Source organism: Acipenser ruthenus, chromosome 2 (assembly GCF_902713425.1).
Source record: "Acipenser ruthenus chromosome 2, fAciRut3.2 maternal haplotype, whole genome shotgun sequence".
Taxonomy (NCBI): Eukaryota; Metazoa; Chordata; class Actinopteri; order Acipenseriformes; family Acipenseridae; genus Acipenser; species Acipenser ruthenus.
Window position 1 is genome coordinate 35,635,480 of NC_081190.1, and position 18,583 is coordinate 35,654,062.

An 18,583-nucleotide genomic window follows, 5' to 3' on the forward strand; every position below is an offset into this window, starting at 1 on the left:
AATCCCAGGGGTAGTTGTAAACAAGGCACAAGTCTTTAATGGAATGCTGATGGGTTAGCCAGATTTAGCGTGGATGTGATTGATGGAACCTGGTTTTAGTGACACGTTTCAGAAAGCTGAGCTCCTCGGTGTGTTTAATTCACAGGGGCCCATGAGCTGGAGCAGATGCAGCTGATATTGGAGACAATTCCAGTAATCCGTGAGGAGGACAAACAGGAGCTTCTCAAGGTGATGCCAACGTACATCAACTCCAAATGGGAGGTGAAGAAACCACTGAAGGACCTGCTGCCTGAGGTCAATGCAGAAGGTACCATACAACAAAGAACAGTGTTGGGACAAAGTGAGGCCTATAGTTTGCAGAGTTTAGCTGTATAGTCTGTAATGCAATGTTCAAGTGATTTGCACAAGGTTTGTGTTGGGGAACATTTAAGATTACTTTAATTACAGGAAGAGTACAAGTTGATAAATATCCTCTGTGCTATAGAACTGACAGCATCTAAGGCCATACCCTTATAAAAGATTATCATAGTAAAAGCATGGCAAAGTGTAATAAAGCATATTGAAAGCAGGGTAAACAAGTCTGGAGAGGTATGGTAAAGCATAGTAAACAACATGAAAAGCTTTGTAAACTATGGTAAATGCAAAATATAACCATGGGGAAAGCATTGCAATGGCACATTTACTGTGTTAAACTTAGCAACCCACTGGAAGCATATACAGGAGAAATCTCTGGGACATTACATCTGTTTAAAGGCATATCCTTTAGACAGACGACAAGTGGCAATGCAGCATATATACATGAAAGACTAGTGCAGGGCTTCATTACACTGTGCAATGTGAATGCATAATGCAATAATGAACCTTTTCAAGTTATCAGCTGAAACACCTGCTAAAGTACTGAAGATAATTTTATAAATTAAAACCACTCAAGCCTTTGTAATGCTTTGATAAAAATCAGATAAAAATTGAGCTTTGCTAGAAAAAAACATTATTACATAGGGATGCAGAAGCTGATTTTCTGCCAGATCTTTGCTCATTAAAGCCCTGGTGTAGTCAAACTTCACTGAAGTGTTAGTAATATGAATGTTCAAACATTGTCGTCTTTGTTTTTATATCTTTCCTGATATGGCATTGGTCTGTAAAATCAGAAGAGCTAGTTTAGTTTTCTAGCCTGTCCATTCTTATTTGCTTTCATGAGACCCAACAACTTACATGCATTACTGTTCATCACAAGCGTTTCTATTCAGCAATATTCATCATATTTTGCCAAAGAAAAAAATACATAGACAAGCCCGTAACATTTTATCACAGGAGGAGCAAAAGTGAAATACGGATGAAATTAAAGCTGTATACTAAAGATATAATCCATGTTCGAAATATGATGTATGAAAAGATTAATTTACTATTGACCTTGCCCCTTATAGTAAATGACCACCATTTAAATATAGAACTGCTCAACTAACATGTAACTATCTACGCCCCCCCCCCCCCTTCCCCCCAGCATGCGCCCCTTCTGAAACCTTTAAGATAGGTTGACTCATGCCCAGCTGTATCTCAAACACCTTCCCCATTACAGAAGGCCAATCCAATACAGAAGTCCTTATTGTTGAAAGACCAGGTTGGGACTTACTTGGACTTAAATTGTATTGACCAGCCTTGACTTACATATGGAACTGAAATATCATGCACATGTGTGTCAAAAATACCATACATTTCTGATACAGAGTTTCAGGTTTGAGTTTTTTTTCTAATGTGTTTTCACATTTTTTGTTTCTGTGTGCAGAAGCTTGACAGTTCTTGCGGCAGAAAGTTGTTTGTTATTCTTGGTAAGATTTCTGCCCCTTACTACTAAAATAACATCCCTTTGGCAGCTATTGATTTCCTCGAGCGGATTCTGACCTTTAACCCCATGGATCGGTTGACAGCGGAGGAGGCTCTGATGCATCGCTACATGAGACAGTATTCCTGCCCCGAGGATGAACCCATCTCACAGCACCCCTTCCGCATCGAAGATGAAATTGATGACATCTTACTGATGGAGGCCAGTCAGAGCCAGATATCCAACTGGGAGAGGTATGGCATCAGGAATACAGGGAGATCTGTGGGGATACATGGACAATGGAAAAGAGCCCATATATGGGAAAAAAACATATTCTGTTTAACACATTTATTTAACTATGTGTTTCAAATATTTACTGAATGAACTGACTGTGAAGCCAGGTTTTTAAAATGTGTGACCCAAATACCGTACGGTTATCCAATTGTGATAAAACAGTAAGGACATTATTTAAAACAGGTTATTAATAGTAGCATTATCTGGGAAAATATAGAGGTACCTTTCCATATTACATTTTAACCTGTGCATACTGTAGTCCTAAATCTTATTTTAGATTTATAGCCTTGGCAGGGTTTGTGCATGTTACTGATTCTTGTCTATTGCTTAAAATATAAATTTGTTGATAAAGCATCAGGAAAATATGTCTGTACTTCTCAATTCTAGGCCTATCAACACTTTTAAGACACAATTAGGCTGTGTTCTTGCACCCTTCACAGCATCACACACTGTATACATCCATTTTCTTGTGCTCACAAAGAGTGCTAGTAGGGAAATAAATCATCTGAAAACAGATTAAAGTCAAGAAGGCTGAATTTCAATGAGCCTTAGATATGCCTGTCACACATCTATAAATCAATGTTGATACAAAGCACCTGCTAAGAGACATTATCCCATTGCTAATTGAAGTGGCTTTTTTATATGAAACAACATCTGATAATGTGATAGTTAACAGTTAACAACCTAAAAAAGTCTATTAAAAAAGCATTACAAAGTTTCCATCTATTACTAACTTCCGTTACTAACCCTAGTTTTTTAATGTAATTATACTGTAGTTGCATGTTTGAATCCTGTAGATTTTTCTGAACTACAAATAAAGATTTTCATTAAATCCAAGCACCCTCTATTTAATGATATGGCTGTAACATGTTGGTACTGGGTAAAGTGTCTTCAGTTTGTCTTGATATTGAATTTGATGACAAAACTGTAATGACAAAACTGTTTTATAGCTTTGTGGTTTTTGTCATCAAGATAAGGATAACTGAGACCGGGATTACATTTAAATTATGTTTAAACAAACACAAATATAATTGCAATTTTGGTTATTATTTTCTTGTGGAAAAGCAGATGGGTATCACCAGTAACACAAACCCCTGGAAAAGTGCATTGCTGGTAAGGAGTGCTGAAGCCACATACTGTAGCTGCACAGTACCAGTGTAGGAGAAACAGATGACATGAAGACAAAGAATGAGCCTAGCCAGAGCTTTAATAGAGCTGTCAGAAGTTTTGTTAATGTTGTTTGTACCGAAGCAAGATGAAGCAATACTGTTCACATGTTTTGGTTGGTTGGTATTTGGCTCCTATGCTGTGGAAAGCATACAGCCCATTTACAAGGTGTCTCATCTGCTTTCCTCCAGGACTGGTTGCATTTCCTAAGACAGATTTACCTGTAAACAAGCAGCCCCCGATTGGATTGTGGAAACAAGCAACCATCAGCATTGTTCAAGCTTGACAGTCTAATCAGCACAAGTTCAATGAGTTGCCTAGGGTCTTATTTAATGTGTCTTGTGCTTTTGTTGTGATTGCTAATTTAAATTACTCCCAACAAACAGGAAACAACAGTTTCCTGTGGACATGTCACTGTGTCGATGCCTTTTCTGTTATTTATTTATTTCTTAGCAGACGCCCTTATCCAGGGCGACTTACAATTGTTACAACATATCACATTATACATTATTTCACTTTTTACAGATATCACATTATTTTTACATACAATTACCCATTTATACAGTTGGGTTATTACTTGAGCAATCTAGGTAAAGTACCTTGCTCAAGGGTACAACAGCAGTGTCCCCCACTGGGGATTGAACCCACAACCCTCCGGTCAAGAGTCCAGAGCCCTAACCACTACTCCACACTGCTGCCCTACTGTGCAGCTACTTTTCTAAAGTCATTTACAACCTCAGCACCCTATATTTCAGTAGCAATAATAAAATAACATTTTTAAAAAATCAGCTAGTCTTAACAATAGTTTATTTTCTTTCATTTTATTTACTAATATGAAAATAAGATTGACTAAGCAGACTGCGGTGCTGTGTGAAACTGACCCCAGGTTATTTCAGTGCAAAACTCACCTGTATATTAAAGAACATCACCTTGGACTCTCCTGTCAAAGTATCTCATTACATTTTTTTTTTTCATTCAAGGCTGGGATTTCTGTGAGAGTTTTGTTCAGTTTCCATACCCATTGAGTCCTTTGGCATCTCTTGATAAGCTGCCATCCAAGGTGCCATCACTACTATTTTAGCAGCGTCATATCCCATTACCAGTCCCCTCAGCCCTCAGGCCTGCTGGCTATCAAGTATAGACTGTGTCACCCAAACTTCAATGTTGTAATGTAGTGTATATCCTTCTAGTCAACACACTTTCATCCCACAGTCAGATTTGACATGTCCAGTCCTTCATTTTCAGTTCTACCAGAAGACAAATGTTCTTCAGTTGCAATATCAATTCAAATAGGGGGATACCAATGAAAATAGCTTGAACGTCTATTGATTAAAGAGGAAACATGATCACCTAGGATGTAAAAAGAGCAAAAGACTCACATCCATCCATATCTAGTTGCAGCTGTTATTTGAATTCACACCACGGACTCTGAAAAATGAAAAGTGATTAAATATTTATTTACCACAGCTGGTTCATAGAAAGGAAACTAATAAAGGTTAAAGCTGGTCTGAAAAGCCTCATCCAAGCATCTAGGAGCATCTATACATAATACTAGCCTTTAATTACAGTTTTACCCCAAAACCTTTAACTTAATCATAACCTTAAACTCAGATTGCAGAATTCCTATTCAGCCCCTCAGTGGGATGGATGATTGAAATATTATTCTCATTATAACAGATGCTGTTCAAAGTGTGGAGGCTCTAGGAGCATTTTGTGCCAGGCAAAACAACAGCCTGTCAATTACGTGCTGTAGTTGAAGTGTTTAATTTAGTCTCCTGATTTAATATTTTAGTTTTTTTTTTCTTTTAAACCTTCAAAACGATGAATATGTCAGAATTTGAAAAATATAGGTGTAAAATATGTGCATCAATGAATTCTGAGAACCGCTGTACAGAGAAAAATAATATATAATTATTTTTTTAATGTACATGATGAAACTAGTAAGTTACTGAGTTTTGAATGTTAGTTCCATGAAGATAAATGATTCAAAAGTTGATTGACATTTCTGCGGGAGAAACAATGACACTAATAGTAATTAATTATACAATAAAAGTCTAGCTGGAACTTTTTATTTATATATAGTGTGAAATATTTTTTTTTTAATTACGAGCTGCTGTTAACAACAGTAATTACTATTGTCGATTTTAATGTAACATTTAAAAAATATTTTCGTTTGTTTTTCTGAAAGCATTCGATTACAGTAAATCTTTATTTCACTTCTCCAATGCTAATGAAGGCTGTAGCAGCTAAACACACCCACTGTTCTCAATTTCTCCTCTTAATAAACTAAACATGTTGCATTTTTAAATGGTTTTATGCTGATTCATAATGTAGAGTGTTCATTTAAGTATTTGTCCTGCTGACTAGCAAATCTGTTTTTAAAAAAAGTCTCCTGAAAGTGTGCGGTGGCGATGATCATGCCATGATGAAAAATCAATTGAAGAAAGTGTACAGTGTGTGTAAATTATGATTTCCATAACACGAGAGTAGATGTTAAAACTTCATGCTGATTTGAACTTGACTCACGCCAAGATAAGCACCAACTAAGACGTAGCTTTACAGTAAACTAATGTGATCCATATGTGTCTCCATCCATTTACGTTTCCTTCTATATGATGATGTAGATATCCTTTTGTCTGGTGGTAATGGCTGAAGTGTAATGTTGGCTCCAGGGATCAGCTTATTTTGCCTCCCTGGCGCATCAGCACACACAACGGCTGCGGTGCTGGCTCCGGGGATCAACCACAGTGCGGCCTCCCCAGCACATCAGCATGACAACCGTATGGATTGAGCTAAGTAGGGTACATCTCTGGGGTTTTCAAGTGGGCACCTTCCATCCTCAGTGTTTCGTCGACTAGCCCACGACACCTCAAGAGGGCTCGACGGTGATTCTGGCATCCCAGCATCACCCCCCTCCGTCCCCCACTCAACTCAGCCCAGCTTACCCGTACATCAGCGTTTCTTTCTTTCTATTGTGCTTGCGATCCCCAGCCAGAATCTTTCCGTCTCAACCACAGCCAGTTGCTGCTCCTCTCTGCTGCTTCAGATAAGTTCTTCACTGTGCGACGCAACTCTTGGCCACTGAATCCGACGTCTCTGAGAAACCGGGTTGTAGAGTGTGCCACAAATCCTCGACAACCCACTTCCACTGGGTAAACCCGGACTCTCCATCCTCGCTGTTCCGCTTCAGTGGCTAGTTGAGCATACCGCAGTTTCTTCCTCTCATACGCCTCATCTGCAGCATCCTCCCATGGCACTGTTAACTTTACCAGGTGAACAAGGCGTGCTGATCCAGACCACAAGACAATATCTGGTCGAAGGTTAGTGGTGGCAATCTCAGGTGGAAAAATAAGCCGTTGACCAACATCTGCCAGCATTTTCCAGTCTCTAGCAGCTTCCAGTTGTCCTGGGTGAGGATTGGTTTTAACACCTTTTCTTGGTGGTTGCTCTCCTGGGCGGAGGAATGTTGTCTTTTGTGTGTAATGTTTTGATGGAACAGGTGGCAACTTATTGGTCATGTTACGCTTGTCTTCCAATGCTAAGGCCAAACATCGCTGCACCTGGTCATGGCGCCAAGTAAACCGTCCTTGGCTAAGAGCCACCTTACATCCTGTCAAAATGTGCCTTAATGTTGCAGGTGATGAACACAAAGGACATGAGGGAACCTCTGCTACCCAGAGGTTTAGGTTCTGTGGTGATGGGAGAACATCATATGTTGAACTGATGAGGAAACTGATCCTGCTCTGTTCCATTGACCATAGGTCTTGCCAGCCAATCTTGCGTTGTTCCACACTCTCCCATCTCATCCATTCTCCCTGCTTGGCCTGGGAAATGGCCTTTATACACCTCGTCCTCTCCTCCTGCTTTTGCACCTCGTTGACTACCAGCTTCCTCCTTTGAGCTGGGGCTGCCTTGTGCCATGTAGGAGGAGCTGAACTGACATAAATCAATCACATTTCCTCTTGTTCAGCTTTGAGAAGCCTTTTCAAAAGTTAATTTTTTTCTGGAGTAGTTCATGGTAATTAATATAGACAGAAACACAACAGAGAAGCACACACAATATATTATTGTTGGATAGAAAAAAAATAAAATACTAATAATTAAAACAACAAGGATATATGTTCTTATCCAAGGCTATCAATATAGCACGGCCAGGTCCTGTAGATAATACTATGGAGATTAAAATGGCCAAGTCAAGTACATCATTTTTTTAATAGTAGTGCCTGTTACATTATAAATGTCAGCCTCTATTGTGCATTTTTGACTTAGACCTTTTTGTATAATTTTTTATAGCAGTTTTTATTTTATAATATCACCTCTTTATTAGGATATCTTGAAACAAAACACCCTCTTACAGCAGTTACTGCAGAGTGTAATATGCATTTATACTTATCATTTAAGGTTTACTTAAGTGTTGTACAGCAGTGTTGTAACATGGAAAAACAGAAATAACAGCAGATATTATTCTGCTTGGTTTAAATGATCTGTCTGTTTACAGCACACAATCCATAAAACTTGAGTGACTAAATTCACAAATCTCCTATACACTGTTAGTTCATAAGGATTAGCAGAGGAAGTGGGAGTGAGTGGTAAGGTCATCTGAAGTTGCATATTCTTGAGAAGATGGTTAAATTAGCCAATGGCACCTTCTTCAGTGAACAACTGCTGGCAGCTGGAAAAAACTGATGCACCCAGGGTAATAAACACAACAATAGCTGGTTAACATAAATGGGAATTTCTTGCTGTCAAGCCATTTTCAAGGATACCTCAGCACATGACATATAGTCACATCTTTTGAACACAACTCAATTGGGGTACACACACATACTCACACACACACACACTTTCATTTCTGTGTGTGTGTGTGCATTGAGAAATCAGAACTTTCTTTTCCTCCATGCTTAAGTATCTCACTCACCATGCAACAACATAGGCAGACATTTTACAATTCTCTTGTTATAGTAAAAATGAATAAGTCTTTAATTATCTGTCCCCCTGTAATCTCACACACCACCAACACCCTGTCTGTCTGGGGAAACAGGATAAGATCTGGTTACTGTAAATTTCAAAGTACCCTTTGAACTCAGGTGTAGGATCCTGGTTTTCAAGGTGCTATTTCCTCAGTATAGAGCGGATTTGAGCATAGGTGTTAAAAACATGATCACACCCGATACAGTCAGGTTCACACAGACAAGGTTTCGGGCTTCAGCTGGGTGGGGGGCACGTAAAAGTACCAACACCCAGTAACAGATTGCTTTACCATTGGATAAGTGCCAGAGATGGGAGGGGAACCACCCTGTGTTAGGGGGTATTTAACATCTTGTAAAGTCATTAGAATTTGGAATCTGTCCGTTCTGTGCTTGGGACATGATTACCTGCATGTATTATAATAAACCTATTATTAATTGAAGAAAAGGACTTTGTATATTTTCTTAAGAAACATCGGAACTCACTTTTAAATCAACATCAAAGCAGTCTCCAAGAGAACACCCCTTCAGAAGCAAGCAAAGTGTTCTCTAAGACGGAGTTAGCCACCAGGCACAATATTAATCAATAAATAAATAAATATGTATTACTTTTTTATGATGCACATGCATCAACATATGACATGAACTGAATAAGTATGTGTATGTTAATAAACTATAATAATAAAGTAACATATAAACTAGCGTTAATAAACTAACTGTCAAACTAAATTAACACAGCCCTACTACACACGTTAAAAAATGCATCAGCAATGTTCAATACATGCACATTATTTAACAGAATGATAAAGCAAATCACCAGAACAGGAAACACCAAATTACTTGGTGTCTGATTCAGGTTGTTTTCAAGAGTTCGAACAATTTGCAACTTTTTGTAGCAAGAGAAACAGCGACACATTTCATCTTTTTGTTTACATGCCATTGTGTAGCGATGAGGTGCACTCGTGGAAATCAGAATACAAAACAAGGCAATGATATGACGGCGGTTCTGGAAAGATTTAATAAACCAATCAGTGTGCCTCAAGACACTCTCACGATGACAAGTTGCTTTTGAATAAACCAGTCTAATTTAAGTTTGATGATGATGAGTTATCAGGTTACAAAACGGTACTGTATCTGTTGTGAACGAATCGCTATCGGTGCCAAGAAGGTGTTCTTTTTAAGTGAAGTTCCCGTTCCTTTAGCTGGAGCATTTACAATGGGAAAAATCAGTTTCACCGCAAGGGTGTTCTCTTAGACGAAGTGTTGTCTTAGAAGGTGTTCCTATATGCATAGACTACTGTATTACAGTACATCACTGAATGATACATGCAGAGGGTACAAAGCTTTAAGTATTTTCTGATTTTTTGTTTGTGGTGATTTGGTTGTATTTGATCCGTCATTTTTTAAGGCTTATTTTGTATTTATTCATTGGCTCAAAAATTGGCTGCAAATGTTTAAAATGTACACCCGGCTGCTCATATGAGTACCTGCACTTTTCTGTTGAGAGTTTCATCCCTGGTCGAAGTGCTCTACCAACACTGAGTTTTCCAATCTCCTTGGTGAAGAGAGAACCCAGTCAATAGAATGTTATAAAATGATATGCCTTAATTACTGAAATGAATTACTTATCAAGCTAAAACATGGGGACAGGAAAGCAAATATTTTTTTCATCTTTGAGATGTGTTCTCTCTTTGTCAGTTAGTGTATTGGTTCTGAATTGAGAAGCACTAGATTTAATTAGTCTGAATTGGGCCCTCTACAGCAGATAGGACATTCATCCAGTGGGAAAGCTAATTCTCATTAGGTAGAAAAGGGGTATTGCCATGGTGACTAGAGCAGACTTCAAGCCCTGAGAAAACATGCAATGTCTTGGAGAGGGATCCAAATTGGATCCCGCTAATTAGATTTCGTCTTTTCCCTGGACACCCCAAGACACTCTTCATAATGGCATATCTCAAAAGGAAAGTAAATTAATCAATTAAAACTGCTGTCTCCAGTGAGAGCTGTTATCCTTAACTTAGTCACTAAGAACCCTGTGTGAGACCAGGTTTTATGTTTACTCCTCATTTGTTTTCTAAGTGCACTGTTATTGGCTCATCTGTGTTTTTCTAAGAAAACATAGGGGGCATATTAATGTTTCACAGGCTTCACTGCACAACCTGTGCTTCACCTATGGTTTTCAGTGCACAGTGCAACATTAATGAGCTTCACCACCTCACTTCCTCATGAAAATAAAAGCAATTTTTTCTGGAATAGTTAGTAAGAATGGCAAATGATCTTAGCAGAAAAACAGAAGGAAATCATACATAACCCACATAATATGATAATAAACAGGTAAGAAATAAAATATTAGGAAAATGTAGGTGATATTAAATATCCCTTTTAGTACCATGGATATCTGTTAACAGCCTTACTCAAGAGACAGTAAGGTCTCATCCTTTATTTTTGCATTGGGTGCTGAGTAGTTGGCCATGTATTGTCCACGGAGTAAAATTTATTGCACACTGAAAATCTGGGAGGGAATAACTTAGTAGTATTTTGGTTGTTAAGCTACCTTCTAAACAAGCCAAGACATTTTAGAGAGCATTATTAGCTGTGCTAATCCAAGCTAATCAAATTTACTAATTCAAGGACATCTCCTAAGTGGATATATGGTCAAAACTACTAGCCCTACTAACCTATTTTCCATCCAGATTATGACTTGCGTCACTAAGAGAATGACGGTACAGTGAGCATTTTAGAAGCAAGCATTTGAAACAATAGTATGGTAATCAGTATACAGCAGTTGTATGTGTATTCCAGATATATACCTGCCCAGATATAGAATGATCTTTGAATTCATCATTTTAACATGTAGATGCCCCTTATCTATGCCCACAGAGACACTGACTGGTGTGCACAATTATCTGCAATTTGTTGGCTTCAGCACTGCAAATTCTTACCTTGATACCTTGTGTCTATTTTCCCTGCAGGTACCAGGCGAGTTTGTCCTCAGATCTAGACTGGCAGCAGCGGGAGCCGTCCCAGGAGGCGACGATGGTGGCGGAGGTGCAGAGGGACCCGCGGGCAGGATCCACGCCCATCCTGGAGGAAGTGCAGGTAGATCCACGCAAGTACTCTTACAGCAGCTCCGAGCGATTCCTGGAGCACTCACATTCCTCCCTGGAACGGTGCGGGCCAGGGGATCTGGACTATGGGCACTCCTTTGACTACAAGGTGGGCTCCCCTTCTTATCTGGACAAGCTGCTGTGGCGGGATGGCAAGCCCCACCACTACTCTGAACCCAAGCTTATCCTGGACCTCTCACACTGGAAGAGTAACAGCATGTCAGGGCCCCCTGGTGGCGGTGGTGGTGAGGGTAGGGGGATGAGGAGGGGGAGCAGAGGGATGCGGTTGAGTCTGGAGGATCAGGAGGAACCCCCCACAGACCTCTTTTTGGAGATCTCTCGCTGGGTAGAGAGCACCCAGGTCAGGTTGGACAGTCCCAGCCCTCCACCGCTGCTGCCCGCACCAGAACTCCAGGAAGAGAGTAGCAGGCCATCCTCCTCCCCCCAGTTTCTAGCCACAGCGCCGCCTGCCTCCAAGATAACCAATGGGAATGAGGCCCAGTTTGATCTTGATGTCTTCATCTCCCGGGCACTCAAAATGTGCAGTAAGCCAGAGGAGCTGACAGACAACCGGCTGGCCGAGATCAATGGCTCGTGCATCCCGGAGCATCCTTCTGAGATAGTGCAGGCTGAGGTGTATCAGAAAGAGAGATGGTAGACAAGGAGGCTTGTTTGAACTGAAAACTGACAGAATTGGTGCAAACTGTTGTGTGTGCATATATTGAGGTGGAGAGTGCAGTGATGGGTGTGAAGCAGCCTCAACAGCAAGTCAACTGTAAAGAAACATGATGACAGGATGGACAAAAACATACAGATGGGATTATTGTGTAATATGGGTAACAACCCAGCAGGAATTGGTGTGTAAACTTTGGGAACAAAAAGAAGAAAGAGTGTTGTACTATTTGTAAAGTTATGGGATGTATAGAGTGAAAACAGATGTGAACTAAATTTGAAATGAGTTATTTACTGAGGAAGTCCAACATTTATATTGTGGAAACTAACAAGATCTTTTTAATGTTAAATGATTTAAGTTAGTAAATATTACTGCTGTTTTAAAGAAAAAACTAACATGGCACAAACACTTTGTTGCATTTTTGTTTATATGAAAAGATTGTTATGTTCTAATATGTTGGGGATCATAATGCACAGCAAAGCAGTTGGTTGAGGTTGCCTATTCGGTCATTGATTGTGAGAGTGGAGTGTGCCTTTTGAAAGAAATAAGTGTGTTTTATTGACTGAATCCAGCACTCATTAAAATGCAATACTTGAATATGACTTGTTTGGTCTGCTCTAACACACACCCTAAATATTCATTAAACGCACTGACACTGTGCCATTTAGGAGAAGGATAAATGCACCAGTCAACAGTTTTGACTTTGCTTGAAAATGTTCCAGGGCACTTGGTAGCTAAAAGTTCTACTCAATATGTTTCTTATATATAGAGTCCAGAATTGAAACCTGATTTCAGTCACTGGTCTGATTTCAGTCACTGGTCTGATTTCCCATATCAGTGTGCTATTTTTTTTTGTTCTTTGCACCATGCTAGCAAAATAAAGTTTACAATGGCCCTAGCCTCACTCTGGTAGGCCACTCTGGTGAGTCTCAGAAAAAGGTACCAGGAAGAGCATTTTGCTTTCCAAAGCTATAGATGTGCTGTAACATGAACATGAAACATCTGTATAGCCCCAGCAAAAGCAACAAACATGGCTGTTTACAACACAAATAGAGGTAGCACGCTATGATAGTAGAGCCATTATTCCTGAAAAAAAAACATCAGTTTGACCCTGTCTGATTTTGAATACTTACAACAAACTTTTAAGTGCCTTGCCAGTGGCTCAAATGTTTCTTACCTGATTGTGGCCATCCAGGTTTACTTGGTGTAAACCATCCAGGTTTACTTGGTGTAAACCATCCAGGTTAACTTGGTGTATTTAAGATTCCCTCATTGCACAAAAGAGCTTTATGAACGTGCTGTGCTAAATTTGCACTCAGTTGACTCAGCTGAGGTTTATTTAGTGATACATATTATTATGTGCTTTGTTTTATGGTTACCCTCCTTACTCAGCAATGCGACCATGAGAATAGCTTCATTGTAACATAAACTTCATCGAAGGTAAAGCAAAATGTGTCCGGTAAAATATTACAATTCTTAACTCCAAATCAGGGCAGCATTGCACCATCTTTTAAAAGTCAACTGTGGTATCCCTTGCTAAAAGCCTAACAAGGGCAGTAGAGCACCATAAAAGAATAGTGGAATCATGGTAAAACACAGGCAAGAATAGTTAATCACAGATACTGTATGCATGCTAAAGCATAATATAAACCATGGTTAAGCACTATAAAAGCATAGTATTAGCATAGGCTAAGGTAAACTGCAAAATGACTGGGCTAAGCAAGGACTGCTACAGTATACTAATTGTGCACCACTTTAGATAATATGTAATCCTCAAACTAAAACAACAAATATAATCTATCCTGCAAGCACTTGCTATTTCTGCCTGACAAAGGGTCACTGAGGTGAATATTCTGTGACCCTGAAACCACAACTTTTCGCTGGTCGCATGTTGACTTCTTTTTAGTGCCTTTGGGGGTGAACTTGAACCTGAAAGCACAGCACTCTGGGGTTGCTTAAAATGCTCCTAATGTGCTCTGATGAGCACTTAGAAGTGCAGCTTGGAAGCAGCCTAAATCCATCTGGAAATCATTAGGAATGTCCTTGGACATTTTCTGGGAAACAGGGCTCAATAATAGGGAAGAGGTGTCAATAATTTGCCAGCTAATGTCTGTTTCTGCCTATAAGTAGCATTATAGGATTGCTTTTGCAGCAGTGGGGTTTATCAAGCACTGTGCTTCCAGTGAACAGCCTGTTTCACAGGACGACATGTCTGTTAACCTTGTTGACTGAAAAGTTTTTTATAGGTTGAAAATGTTGCCCACTGTATAGAACTGCACTGTACTGGCTCAGGAATCAAAACACATTTTTAAAAAGAGTAGAATTACTTAACCCATGTCCTAGTAGTAGTGAACCATACTCATCATTATTAAATAAACAAAAAGCAATATTACATGATCATATTTTAACAGTCCAAAATCCACACAGTAGCTTTAATACCAGTGAACACTGTATTGGTTGAAATGGCATTTTTAATTGGCTGATGTTTTGTTCCATTGATTTCCCAAGCCCTTGTCACAGGAGGCCGTTCATGTAGTGTGGATCATGCAAGTCCCTTTAGGCTGGAGAAGCTGACAGTGAAGTATGTGGGAGCGGGAGCTCCTGTCAGTGCCTGGGTCAAAATCAAATGCCTGGCAGTATGGAGCCGATGAGCTACAGTTTCCCTTCCCCTAGGAGAGACAGTCCTCCCCTTGCCTTTTAGAATAGTGAAGTCAAGGAGCTTGTCTGGTCCAAAGCCACACCCCAGACTTGGTTTTCAGGGTGTGGTGTGAACTCATGAGGGTCAGCAAGCCCCTGAACTCCAGTGTGTCAAAACTCTGCCCTGCTCATAGAAACCTAGCTTAGCACTGTTCTTGGAGAGTCTGCTATTAATGCATTTAATTGTGAAGTAAATAGTGACTCAGAAACTACAATAATATAGTAGACTGGCCATTGGTTATTAGTATTGAAGTTTATGATGGTAATACATGTGTGGAACAGTCCAAGAGGTGAGACCGAGGCAGCAAGGATGTTCAGAAATCAATGAAATGCTGCCCTGAACAATATGAGGAATGGTTATGCAAGGGAACCAGCAAATACGATAACGCGTCCTAAATATATTACTGATGTAATATATGTAATGGCATATTAGTAAGGGATATGTGAACAAGAACATAAATAAAAGAACAGATACAAAATCAAATCATGAATCGTCTTACCTTCAATGTCTATTACAAAAATAGCATCCAAAACCTCTTCATCCTCTAAATCAAGATCCTCGCCCCCACTGGAGTAATCACAATCACTCTCATTCTCCAGAGCAAACTGGATTACAGCTTGCAAGATCACTTGCCGAATTCAATTTAATAGCTTTTACTCCACTCCTTACAAAATGAACTCTCTCGGTTTTCCCTCCTAACTACAACTTATCCGGGTTCAAAGTTCATCTAGCGTTCCCTTCAGTCCACGTGACTGTTTTAAGCCTATCAGTACACTCAGATCACATTTCAGAGCCATTTTAAATGTGACTGTTTTAAGCCTATCAGTACACTCAGATCACATTTCAGAGCCATTTTAAATGATACAATTGAAAAATAAACCAGGCAGCGATGTGAAAGGACGGGGCCCGAAATATTCAGGCTCGGCCCTGAGGTAAATGTTCCGGGGCCCGAAATATTCAGGCTCGGCCTTGAAAGGGTTAAAAACTAAGTGCTAGTAATGGTAATGCTGCTTATACTAATACAGTACAAGGATTTTTAAACCTAGTTTACTGTTGATTTAACTGCTTGCCCCTGTTGATTGAAGCAGATAGTGGAAGAACACGCGGCAATGGTGCTTTTGAATCTTTCTGTTACAGGGAAGTTTGTAAAAAATACCATCATAATACCAATTGTATTACCCTGGAGAGACCTTATCATTACCATTGCAGCAAACCACAACTGATACAGGAGCACACATTTATACTGTAATATCTGAACATTTCACCATGTGGTACCATTCTACCAATGACTCAGACCATTATATCTGACCAAAGTAAAAGAACTGTTGTATTTACATTGTAGTGCCACAGCATTGTCAATGAAGGTCATTTGGTAGATGTTTTAACAGAAGATATGCATTTTCCAATATTAATATTATTCAATAAATGCAACCTTATTCAAAGGTTTGGTATCTTTTAGAAATAATTAGCTACTGTATGAAAGAGTGAATATCCCCAATATACACTGTCTGGCCACTTTATTAGGACCTGTACCTATCAACAGGTTGGACCACTGTTTGTCCAGATCACAGCCTTTATATGACATGGCATAGACTCCAGGTGCTGGAAGATCTCAGAGGTAGGCAGAGGATCGTGGTAATCAATGTGCCATTCAAGTTCATCCCAAATATGCTCAATTGGATTAAGATCTGGGAATTGAGGTAGCAATGGAAGATGCCTGAAGTCGCTGTCATGCTGCTCAAGCACAATTCAGCCATGCAGGATGGGTGCATTGTCGTCTTGAAAGTAGCCATCACCATCAGAGTACAAATGCAGCATTGTTGGATGGACTTGATCTGCAATGACCTTAAGTAAACTACAGCACTGGTGTGGATTTCCAGAGTAATCAAGGGACCTAGGGTGTACCTGGAAAACATGCCACACACCAGGGCAATGCCAAATGCAGTCAGGTAGGCAGTTCCTGTTCAGTGTATAATATCAGACAATCACACGTTTACATGTGAACAAATGTTATAAATATCAATTCATTTAAAAACAAAAAAGTTATAATAATACAAAACATGATCTAATTTGCTAAATATTACAAAAAAATATGCAAACTCATTTCAACGATATGATCGACTTGAAGTTGATAATCTCGATCTGATATTTTATTAATATTTTTAGCTGTAATTTTTTTGTTAATCAGTTAATATAGATTACTATACACTGTATCAACTGTTAACAAAAATTGGAATTTGATCATATGTTTGAGTTGATAAAAGTTGAACTAAAAGAGTAAAAGCGTAACCCCAAAATCAAGCAGGAAACAGAAACATGATTTGCCAGTCTGAAGAATGTTTGGTAACTGCGGAACCCCAGATTAAAAGGACAATGCAATCATTCAGTACTGGCATCCGGTATCTGCCAGCAAACTGTACACTCAGCGTCAGCCATGGGTACTGCTGCTTGCATGCAGAGCTGATGTATTTTGGCAGCAACTGCCCTTTGCAAAAAAAACTGTGGGAGCTGTCTTTTTCCAACTTTAAACATCACTCATGTGTTACTTTATTAATGTACTCTTTATTTATAATTTCATTTTTCAGGACTGTCCAATAATGATTTGTGGAGGCTGAGAAAAATAATTACGGGCCACTGTACCCCTGTTTTCGTTCAGAACAGTGTTAACATATATATGTATTGTCCACAAAGTTCACAATTCACTTACAGTGTATTGTCTCATTTTTTGCCAAGACCACCTTCAGCATAGTGCAACTAAACATCATCCAGCAGAGGCCTGGTCTGGAAATAAGAAAGCTCCTTACTGTGCCACCAAGTGTTTGCAATCTTGGAGTCCTGTAGAACAATGACATGGAAACGGGTACAGTATCAACCCCACTATGCTGGCTAAAATCCAATAGTGGCCTGTAATTATGTTTCTCAGCCTCCACAAATGGGCTAACTGGGCAGCAGTGTGGAGTAGTGGTTAGGGCTCTGGACTCTTGACTGGAGCGTCGTGGGTTCAATCCCAGGTGGGGGACACTGCTGCTGTACCCTTGAGCAAGGTACTTTACCTAGATTGCTCCAGTAAAAACCCAACTGTATAAATGGGTAATTGTATGTAAAATAATGTGTAAATAATAATGTAATTGTATGTAAAAATAATGTGATATCTTGTAACAATTGTAAGTCGCCCTGGATAAAGGTGTCTGCTGAGAAATAAAATAATAATAATGACACGTACAGGGATGTGGTGACATAAGCAAATCATGAGGTACAACAATGCAAAGGAACTGAACTGGGTATTGATGATGCTGTTTGGCTAAGAGTGGTTGCAGTTGGCCATACAATTTGTAAGGAGGAACTAGTGATTCAGCCTCCTCACAGCAACTGGTGACCGATCCAAGACAATGGATGCAGTAAGATAGTGACGTAAAGGCATCAATATCACAAACATTGAGTACAAGGTGTACCAAGCAGAGCACTGGTGTGGAGTTACGCAGGATTGATTTTTACCTAGTATAGAAGGCGCAGTCATTCTACAAGGTTAAACAAACACCATCTGAGAAAGGCTCTGTGCCTGATTCACAGATTGAAACATTATACCTTTCAAAGCATAACAGACAATGGCACTGGTTACAGCATGGTGCCAGCCGGCACCACAAGACCTTTCCTTCATAGCACCGCAAAGCTTATTTGAACACCCCTTGCCTTTTAGTCCTTGGTCTTTCTCAAGCAGAGCTTGACAATTGTGTGGAATTGGTGTTCATTTTTTTATTTTGTATGTGGATTAATGCACACTGGGAGACCAAGCTTATTTCACTTGAGACCTGAGCTGCATTTGAACACAGACCTCCAGAGGTCAAAGACTTGAGAAAC

The 18,583-nt window shown here is 39.6% G+C and overlaps 1 protein-coding gene across 1 annotated transcript in view; it reads left to right on the plus strand.

The window, feature by feature from the left end:
- Positions 1-18,493, plus strand: part of LOC131699122 (mitogen-activated protein kinase 4-like) — a 54,811-nt gene extending 36,318 nt beyond the window's left edge. The window contains exons 4-6 of the mRNA XM_058995037.1: positions 146-307; positions 1,872-2,073; positions 11,220-18,493. Of these exons, the coding sequence (XP_058851020.1) occupies positions 146-307; positions 1,872-2,073; positions 11,220-12,012 (1,157 nt within the window). The 3' untranslated portion in view covers positions 12,013-18,493. The remainder of the gene's footprint in view (positions 1-145; positions 308-1,871; positions 2,074-11,219) is intronic.
- Positions 18,494-18,583: the final 90 nt, after the last annotated feature.